Below are 8,943 nucleotides of genomic sequence, written 5' to 3'. Positions count from 1 at the left end.
TCTCTGGCCCGTTCGTCCGTACAGGGTGCAGGGTGTGTGACTGGTGTGGACCCAAGTAATTGGGCCTCCGTCCCGCGGGCCTCCATCACGTGACCCCCGACGGCCAGCGGTGGTGTCACGCGTGACGCCTTCTGCGCGTCAGCGTGGGCGGGGAGAGAGAGAGGGGGGCGCAAGAGGGGCGGGCAGTAAAACAGAGAAATGGTAATAGACACGTCTGGCACAATGAGATCATGGAGGAAAGGGCTAGACCGCCCCCGCGCGCCTCCAGCCACCCCCAGCTACTCCCGTCCACCCCCCACCAGCCCCTGCGTGTCGTGCCAGAGGCCAGAGGCGGACTCCAGCGGCGTCAGCGGCGGCTCAAAGGAGGACGGAGGTGCGGAGGTGCGAACGAACATCTCGCTGCTCCAGGCGTGCTTAAGGCACCAGGCGACAGGGGGTGGGATGTGGATGATTGAAGCTACCGCCAGCGCCGACCGGGTCCCGGGCCTTGTGTTCCCTTCTAAATTGGTTTTGCTGGGGGAATGCAAAGGTGGTTAGTCTCATCTCATCCCAGTCGCTAGTCGCTTTGTCAACAAGCAAGTTTGCCGATGAAAAATAAAGCAGAGTTCGAAGAGAACAGAGCGGACGGACTTCAACGGCATTTGAAAGCAATTGCGGGAATCGCTCTGATTCTCTCTCCTCTCCCATCATCGGAAGCACCGGTTGCTTAAACACAAACGTGGTCTGCGAAAAGTTTCCAGCCTCTCTCGGTGTCCCCGCCTCCCCGCTGAGGCCTCCGCCCGCTCCACGTGTCCGTCGGGGCGTATTGTGCGACTGGTGCGTCAGCGCGTCAGCCCGGGCGGATGCCTCGCCTCGTAGTCAGATTCCACGACGAATCACCCAAGTTGTCAGCCGCACAAATTGGCCCACTGCAAGCCCCCGCCCCGCCCCATCCGGACCATCCCGGACAGAGCGAAAGAAGAGGAAGGCTGCAAAAGTTTGGACTAAGTTTGCCCAGACATATGACGATCGTGTCCCATGACCTTTAGAGCGCAGAGCGACGGAGCTCCGACGGCCGACCCCGAAATTGGCTCGAGAGCTTTGTCATTTATTTTCAGCCATTTCCAGAGTAGGCTCTTTTTCTCTTACTCTGAGCGAGCCCTTTGTCAACCCCACGAAGAAATCAAATCCATGGAATGTCTCAATATTGTTGTTAAGTGAGAGACACATGTCTGAAAAGAAAAGGTCCACACCATAGAAACAGCGGCCACGTCTCTAGCCCCACGAAATAATTGGTTTATTGTGTCTGTATGGGGAATCAATGGGTCTTACCGCAGTGGAAACACTAAAGCTTTCTCAAGACTAAAGTAAGGCGAAAGCGTTCAGTGGATTTAAAAGAGACGCAGTTGCGCGCCAATGAAGTATCGCATAGTTTTTCATGATTTGCATTCAGTCTGGCCAAACCAGTTTTGCGCCTGCCAGCTTCCACCTAAGTCAAAATTTGTTAAATCGACACTCAGATTTACAAAAGTGTTAGAATATTGAGAGGAAAATGAGCATATGGCGAAAAAAAGAGTTGGCATTGTTCATAAAATGGATGGATATTTTTTCCCGTAGCTCCGTTCTGTACACAAAATATTGTCATACTTTCGTCACGATAACATCGAGAAAGACAAAGACAGACGACAGTTACTTGCTTGACAGACAGCAGACAGAAGCTCTGTCAGAGATCAATTTATATTTCAGAAAATTGCCGCAGTCAGAGTCTCAGCTGGTAATACTCAGTCTCCGTACGTAATAGTATCTTTTATGTAAGCCCCACTTATTGGCACACTTTTCGTTTGTATTGATTGTTAAACTAATGGCCCACAAATCTCATTGAGGAAGGGCCTTGGAACAGCTGCTTCATAGCTTTGTTATTGTCTGTTTTCTACCATTTCCATCAGTTATTCCCTATTTCAGTTTTTTACTCTGTTCAATTCAAAAATGTGTGTCATTGGGTTTCTTAAATCATTCAAATTTTTATTTAAGGGATATGATTTTTCCAAATTTAATTAGCATGTTTTTCAGCTTTGTCATTTGGCTCCTGTGGAGAGGATTCGGATCAAACATGATTACAAAAGCAAGAAATCTCCTGCTTGGTGTCTTATTGGTATACTTTGTGTCATGGTAAGTAAACTAGATGTACTACAATGTCTTTTGCTCTTTTCAAGACATGCAGATTCTTTGCCAGGTGTATTAGCTTGATTTGTTAAATACCTTTTGCAAGAGATGCATATTATTTTTATAAACGTCAATGTATTTATTTATTTTTTCAGTGCTGAATCAGCTGGAAGCCGTAATAGCAAGGATTGGGATTATATTGTATATACTCAACACTGGCCAGCTACTGTGTGTCTCCAATGGAAAGCCGAAGGGAAGGGTCATTCTTGTGCTCTTCCAAAAGAGTCCACTTGGACTGTTCATGGTCTCTGGTGAGTGCTCTGCCATTAGTTAGTTTTTAAAATGTTTACTGATAAACTGCAACTCATTTTTCAAACATACTTCTTTTTCAGGCCTTCTAAAACCAATGGCAAGGGACCCTTTTTCTGTAATTCCTCATTGCCATTTGATGAAGAAGCTCTCTCTCCCATAGTCAATGAATTAGAAGATCTGTGGATCAATATTGATGTGCCAACATCCCCTTACTCTTTCTGGAGACACGAGTGGGAGAAACATGGAACCTGTGCAGCAGCACTGCCTGCATTTGATAAAGAAGTAAAATACTTTCAGCAAGGGCTCACATGGTTAAAGAAGTACAACATGTATACTGCTTTGGACATGGAGGGTTACCCAGAGGGCAAACCACTTTCGGCAAAACAAATCAGAGAGGCGATTAAGAAGCATTTTGGAAAAGTGCCCTCAGTTCATTGTTATAAAGATGGGGTAATTATTTCTTATTATAAACTTATTCTACATTATGTTGTCTTCTTTTTGAACAGTACTCATTTACCCTATTAATTTCTTGTTTCTTAGTCTACAGGCAAGTCATACATCTTTGAAATAAGGATTTGCTTTGACAGGAATCTGAGTCAAATCGACTGCCCCAAGCCAATGTCTTCAAACTGTCCCAATGAACCCGTTGAGTACCCCAGCATGCAAGCTGTCGGCAAACTGTTTGAAGTTAAAGGAAAATGGTTACTTGACCTACTTCGTATTGTTCGTTGGATCCAATGGATCACTTATTAGAAGAATTACATCAATTTGGGTTTTTTTCAATCAGAGGATTTCTTTCTTAGATATGCAGTGAATTTTAAGTAAATGCACCAATATGATGCAAATTTCTCAGTATAATACTTGTGTAACACATTGAGTCCCAGGGGGGGTAGCAAACATGTGTTATTGTGACAATGCGTGTGGTCATGTGGGACTCAACGTGTTTATAATGCAGATAGATGCTACAAATTCTACTGGGTTAGCCAATTTTAAATTTAAGTGAAGCTTAAAGTTAGTTAATGAAGAAAATAGTTTAGACAGACAACAAGCAAGATTTTGGCAGTATGCCTTGTTTTAGAAAAACCCTACAATATTAGGTACAGTAATCATACTAGTAGAAATACTTCTAAAGAACTTTCCTCTTGTCATTTAATGGAAAACTCATATTTTACTTCTGCTGTGATAACCATTCTGTTAATTTGTATTTCTTTTCTTTCTTTTTCTACTTGGGATGTGAGAAGAGTTAAAAGAGTAAAATGTGAAATGGTTTGCTATTCATGTATGAGACTTGACTGTGAATTAATTTTCCTGCTACATGCTATTCAAAGAATACATTACGTACTTCTGAGCATATGACACTTTCCTTGTTTCATGGAATGTTTTGTCATTAAATCCTCTAGATGTTTTTCAAGCAATTGCCCAATATCTAGTCATCAGCTTAATGAAATGCTTAGCCTTCTGTGCCTTACTTCTTTACATTTAAATCATGTTTTAAGTTTTTGAATCCTTTATTTCTTTTTGTGCAATTATCTTTGTGCTCTTACTGTTTTTAGAGGCATAATTTATTTCTCAAACAGTGCTATTAGATTCTGAATGCAAACAATGAAGAGGGGAAAATCTGTGTATCTGATATTGTCTTGCAAGTGCCATGTCTCTAATATTATTTCCGTAAACTTTTTTAAGTGCTCTTATTGATGCACATTCTACTGCTGTGATGTTGTGCTAGAGGAGTTTTTAAGTAATATTGTTATTTAGATGGGAAAATTTTGAACATCTCAATTGTATAGATGGACCCAAAATTGTGATTTAGCATGAGGTGATGAATGAGAGTCATTTGCTAAGTGCTGAAAAAGATACTTTTTCCTTTTAGATTGTTTTCTTGACTATTTGTGAATTACAATAAGGCTGACATTAGCTCACTATACTTATACTTGTTTTAGATTTGTTCTTCACTCTTGGTACCTTTGGCTTTTTATCTTTTTTTTTTTTTATAGAATCATTGTCTTTTGTAGGCACTATGCTTTCAATTGTGAATGAGTCATCTTTTAACCTTGCCCCAGATTCTACTATATGTAAGCACTTACTATTATGCAATTTCAAGGAATTTTTGGCCTTAATAAGGTTTTAGTATTAATTCTTCAGCCAAAATATTTGTAAGGAAGGTAGAACAATGCTTCACCGCCTCTGTTCTAAGGTGACTGTATTGTGCTAATTACATAGGTGTTCAAAATTTAGGGCAGACTGAAAACTGTGAAATCTGGAATGGTATCAATGAGTGGAAGATAAATAAAGATAGTTAAATAACCTCTAGAATTTCATTTATGCAGTAAAAACCAAGTGGTTTGATTTAAAATGTCACTTCAGCATCATACATTACAATAAGAAGATTTGATGTTATTTCATTATCCATACAAGAATATCATTTTAACCAATATATCATAATTGGATTATAGAATATATACCGTTAGCAGACAGAAATTACTGTGGCTTGCCCAAAATTAAAACTGAAGAAGGAACAAGACCTAGAGAAAAACACAAAGACACATCTTTAAAACCATTGTTCCACAAATTCATGCATAACAGTGCACACAGAACACAACACCTACCTAGAATTTCAAGAGGCTTTTCAAAATCTTCAGGCATGAACACCTTTTTGGGAAAAGTTGTCATTAGACTAAATGGAGCATTTCCATCAGATCTATTGAGATCAATAAAAACGCGCACAGCTGAAAGTGTCTCCTTGGCGCCAAATGTTTGAGTGATTGCTTGACCATTGGTAAGTCTTATCTGAGGGTAAAATAGAAGAAATTTCACACTAGTCAATGGAACTTTGTCATGATTAATGAAAGTTATTGTAGGGTAGAACCAGAGGAATTTACCTGGAGCCTAGTTTCAGTGTAATCCTTAGGGGCAGCAGCAGGTTTGGCTACTACTGGGGCCGGTGTGGCGGTAGGAGGAACAGGAGGGGCCACAGCACCTCCTTGAGCTGCTTCAGCCTTCGCTTTCCTAGCAGCCTTATCAGCTTCGATTTGTGCACGCACTCTCTCTCTTGCTTTCCTATCATCTTCTTTTTCTTTTCTCCTAAGTTCTGCTAATTTTTTTATTTCTTGCTCTTCCAGCCTGCAAAATGATAAGGACATTAAAAACACACTCATCACTCTAATAGCAGTCACAAATTAAATTAAAATATCGGTGACATTACGAAAATGAATTAATCTCTAATGAACAAAGAAAGAAATTTAAACTCACTTGCGTTTAGCTTCAATCATCTCCTTTCCAGATCGGATTCTGTCTCTTTCGCGCTCAATAGCTTCAAGCTTCTCTTTCTCCTCACGCTCTTTCCTCTTCTGCTTCATTTTTTCTTCAAGCTTACGAACTTGTTCAGCTTTTTCTTCATCAGTTAGTGGTTTCTTTTCTTCAGTAGATTCAGAAAAGTCAGTGTGCTGTGTTTTAGCAGCATGGAATTCAACTTCAGCTTGTGTCTTAAAAAGTTTGTTACACCTAAAAATAAAAAAATATTTATTTATTTCAGAATAGAATAATCCTAGTATTTTCGTCCTATCTCTGTCGTCACTTACTCATTGCACTTGATGGACTTTGCTTCAGCATCAGTAGCTGCTGCTCCATTATCACTAGATGCCGCATCATTGTCAGCCGGACTTGTCTCTACATCATCATTGTGCGCCAACAACCTATGACCAAAGCAATTATTAGCAATACTTAGTAATACAAAATTTAAAACTAAGGGCCAGACATTAATACAGAATCCGTCATGTTTTTAATACAAAATGAATCAAGTTCTCTAATGCACAATAATTGACAATACATGTACAATACCCGCAATGGGCACCATAAGGATGATTCAAAGGGTTTGAGGAAATATTGATCAAATGATTTCACAGATCGTTCTAAATGAATTTTCAAAATTACGCAACAACGCACGTCAATGAGATTGCATTAAATACTGTTGCCGCACTTACCACTCCATCGCCGGTTCCACTCCTCTGTTGCCAGTTACTTGTAGTGCCTTTTCGCTGAAAATCGAAGAGAATTCTTGTAAGGAAAGGGTAAAAAACCTTTAAAGTATAAGAGGAATCACAAAACAAAAGACATGTTTGTGATCTATTCATTCTTGTAAATCTTATGTCAGTAGTCACCAAGAGTGATAGGGTTATGGACCACATCCCTCAAGATAACGCAAAACTTACGCTTTTTCTTTGCTAAAGCCCATGTCAATCAAAAATTCAGCGTCTTGAGACGACATTTTGCCTTGGGCTAAATTGCAGAAGATACAGGAATGACACGTTCTAACAGTGAAATTTCAACACTACTTTTTTTGCAGTTCACCGACTACCACATACAAATGTCAAGTGCTGCCAATAGCACGGTGGTTGTTACATACAGCCGATCTGCTGCGATCTGCTGGCAGGCACCTGCGAATAATGACAGGTACACTGTTGGTTGTTCAACTAAGAGGAGAAAATGAAGTTTAAGCTCTTCTACAAACTATTGGTTTATTTTCCACAATATCGTGAAGATCATGTACAGACAAACTTAGTAAACATTTCATACGGGTCTACCCTACCCCCAATTCTGATGCAGGCGCGGTTTTAAGTCCGACTGACGAAGGGGACGATTGACTGTGGGTAGCCTATTTTCAGGGGTTTGTAGGACAAATTGCCTACCTACCTCAGGGGGCGATTTGGGCCAAACGTAGGGGGGGGGGGGTCGCCCCTTCGCCCCGCCCCCTCCCCACAAAACCAAACCTCTATGTCCCAATGTCACGACATCCCCAGTGAGAATCCCTCGACGTAGACGTCAATGAGACGTCGAATAGACGCCGATTTGTATGCTTGAGGTCAAAATATCGTCGGCGCTTCGACTATCGAAGTCACATTGACATCCCAATCGACGTCAACGTTTCTCACCGAAGATCACTGCGTGAGCAGGTTTGGGCCTTCCCCCCTCAGGGCCGAATCCCTTCTCCAGCAGGTCCGTTCCGCCCAGTGCGACACCCAGAGCGAGAGTCGGAACAGGGCGTTGTGGAAGGCGCGGCCCGGGGCTGCGCGCATGGCGTGGTCCAGGACGACGCGGTAGAGCACGCGCCACACGCGGTCGCGCCGTGACATGACGCGCTCCACGGCCGGGCCCGAGAAGGGGCGGCGCGCGACCGCGCCCAGGACGTCGACGAGGAAGCCCAGCGACAGCGGGAGGGACAGGCCCGGGGCGGCGAGGGCGGCGCCGTCGCACAGCGCGGAGGCCATGAGCTGCCAGCGCTCGGAGGCGAGCGCGAGGCGCGGCAGCGCCCACCCGCCCACGATGGCCCGGCATCGCGCGCGGGCCGTGCGGAGTCGAAGCAAGCCGTCGTCATCCCGGAGCGACCCCTCCCCTAGAGCCTCCGGTAGAGAGTCGCCGCACACGTTGTAGCGGTCCAGGATGCCCAGCGCGCGGCCCAGGATCCACCACACGTACACGAGGGCATCCAGGTCCTCGTCCGTCACGGCGTGGGCCCCGAAGCGTGCCGGCTCCAAGACGAACAGGCCGATGAACGCCACCTGGACAGCCATGCATATGATGTTCACGGGTTTTTTCGCCCATAACGTTGGAAATCAACTCTGACCCAGCTCCGCCCCCACCTGCGTCACAGCCATGGAGCGCTGGTTGATGGCGGGGCCCGCGGCGCAGGTCGCGGTGGCCGACGGGGCGGCGGGGCACACGTCCGCGAACGCCTCGCGCGCCGCCCCCGCGACGCCGCCGTCCAGCCCAGGGTCAGAGGCGGGGCCGGCGGGGAGGAGGGCGGCTGCTCGGACGTGGAGGCTGCTGCCGGTCCCGGAGTCCTCCAGCCGTCTGGTCACGTGGTCGTGCATCCCGCGCACGGCCTGCGTCAGTCAGGAGGACAAAGTCAGCTCTACGCGTCCAACAGAGTTCCGTTTAGAAGTCCACCAGCACGCCACCGACTTGCTGCGCCACATTGTCTTTACCGACCCTGACGTTCCTGCCGGCCGCGGACTCGGGGTCCCAGATGTCGCCCTCGTACCACGTCCGGACCCGCCGCATGGTGGAGAGGTACCGGAAGTAGGCCTTGATCGGCGTGTCCGACCTGCCCGTCGCCAGGAGCACGGCCGTCTGGTCCTCGAAGGCGAACATCATGAGCATGGACACGAGCTCCGCGTAGGCCATGCTGAAGATGTTGTCCAGCGCGACGCGCTGGCCGCGGGAGAAGCGCGCCGCGTCGAAGCCGGCGGGGCGGGCTGAGGAGGAGATGCGGGGTCGAGCCCCAGGTACAGGAGGTCAGTAGTTGTCGAGCCGGCGTGAGCAACACCCATGAGGCCTTGGGGCCATGGACTCACCGGAGCAGGCCGCCCATGGGTGCGTCGGGGTGACGCAGCCCTCCTCGCACAGCGCACGCAGCCACCCGGCAACGTCCCGCGGCTGCAACAAGGAGAGCACGACGGTGATAGCACGCGCTGGCCAAGTACCCGTGGCGCG

General features: G+C 46.1%; 3 protein-coding genes across 4 annotated transcripts in view; 1 reads left to right on the top strand and 2 right to left on the bottom strand.

Annotated features, from left to right (window-relative positions):
- The first annotated feature begins 1,619 nt into the window (after positions 1 to 1,619).
- Positions 1,620 to 4,759, top strand: LOC113207638 (ribonuclease Oy). 2 transcript variants are annotated; one of them, XM_026424278.2, is made up of 5 exons: positions 1,620 to 1,753; positions 2,050 to 2,148; positions 2,298 to 2,453; positions 2,535 to 2,904; positions 2,995 to 4,759. In XM_026424278.2, exons 2-5 carry the CDS (start codon positions 2,090 to 2,092, stop codon positions 3,205 to 3,207), a joined length of 798 nt encoding a protein of 265 aa, XP_026280063.1. In that variant the 5' UTR covers positions 1,620 to 1,753; positions 2,050 to 2,089; the 3' UTR covers positions 3,208 to 4,759. The 2 variants fall into 2 exon arrangements, with proteins under 2 accessions (XP_026280063.1, XP_026280062.1); XM_026424277.2 differs by having other exon boundaries at positions 1,629 to 1,769.
- LOC113207637 (UBX domain-containing protein 1-B) lies at positions 4,756 to 6,848 on the bottom strand. The gene is made up of 7 exons (XM_026424275.2): positions 6,663 to 6,848; positions 6,435 to 6,488; positions 6,033 to 6,146; positions 5,704 to 5,955; positions 5,334 to 5,574; positions 5,061 to 5,241; positions 4,756 to 4,976 (listed from the first exon to the last, which is right to left on the bottom strand). The coding sequence occupies exons 1-7, from the start codon at positions 6,716 to 6,718 to the stop codon at positions 4,933 to 4,935; spliced, it is 942 nt and encodes a 313-aa protein (XP_026280060.1). The 5' UTR covers positions 6,719 to 6,848; the 3' UTR covers positions 4,756 to 4,932.
- A 109-nt stretch (positions 6,849 to 6,957) lies between these two features.
- Positions 6,958 to 8,943, bottom strand: part of LOC113207633 (uncharacterized) — a 13,113-nt gene continuing 11,127 nt past the window's right edge. Inside the window, exons 2-5 of the mRNA XM_026424270.2 lie at positions 8,805 to 8,886; positions 8,440 to 8,705; positions 8,091 to 8,333; positions 6,958 to 8,009 (exon numbers count right to left, since the gene is read on the bottom strand). Coding sequence (XP_026280055.2) covers positions 7,389 to 8,009; positions 8,091 to 8,333; positions 8,440 to 8,705; positions 8,805 to 8,886 — 1,212 coding nt within the window. The 3' untranslated portion in view covers positions 6,958 to 7,388. The remainder of the gene's footprint in view (positions 8,010 to 8,090; positions 8,334 to 8,439; positions 8,706 to 8,804; positions 8,887 to 8,943) is intronic.

Source organism: Frankliniella occidentalis, unplaced genomic scaffold (assembly GCF_000697945.3).
Source record: "Frankliniella occidentalis isolate FOCC.00 unplaced genomic scaffold, Focc_3.1 Scaffold35, whole genome shotgun sequence".
NCBI classification, from domain to species: Eukaryota; Metazoa; Arthropoda; class Insecta; order Thysanoptera; family Thripidae; genus Frankliniella; species Frankliniella occidentalis.
Note: the sequence above shows the minus strand (reverse complement) of the source record. Positions and strands in the feature narration are given on the sequence as shown.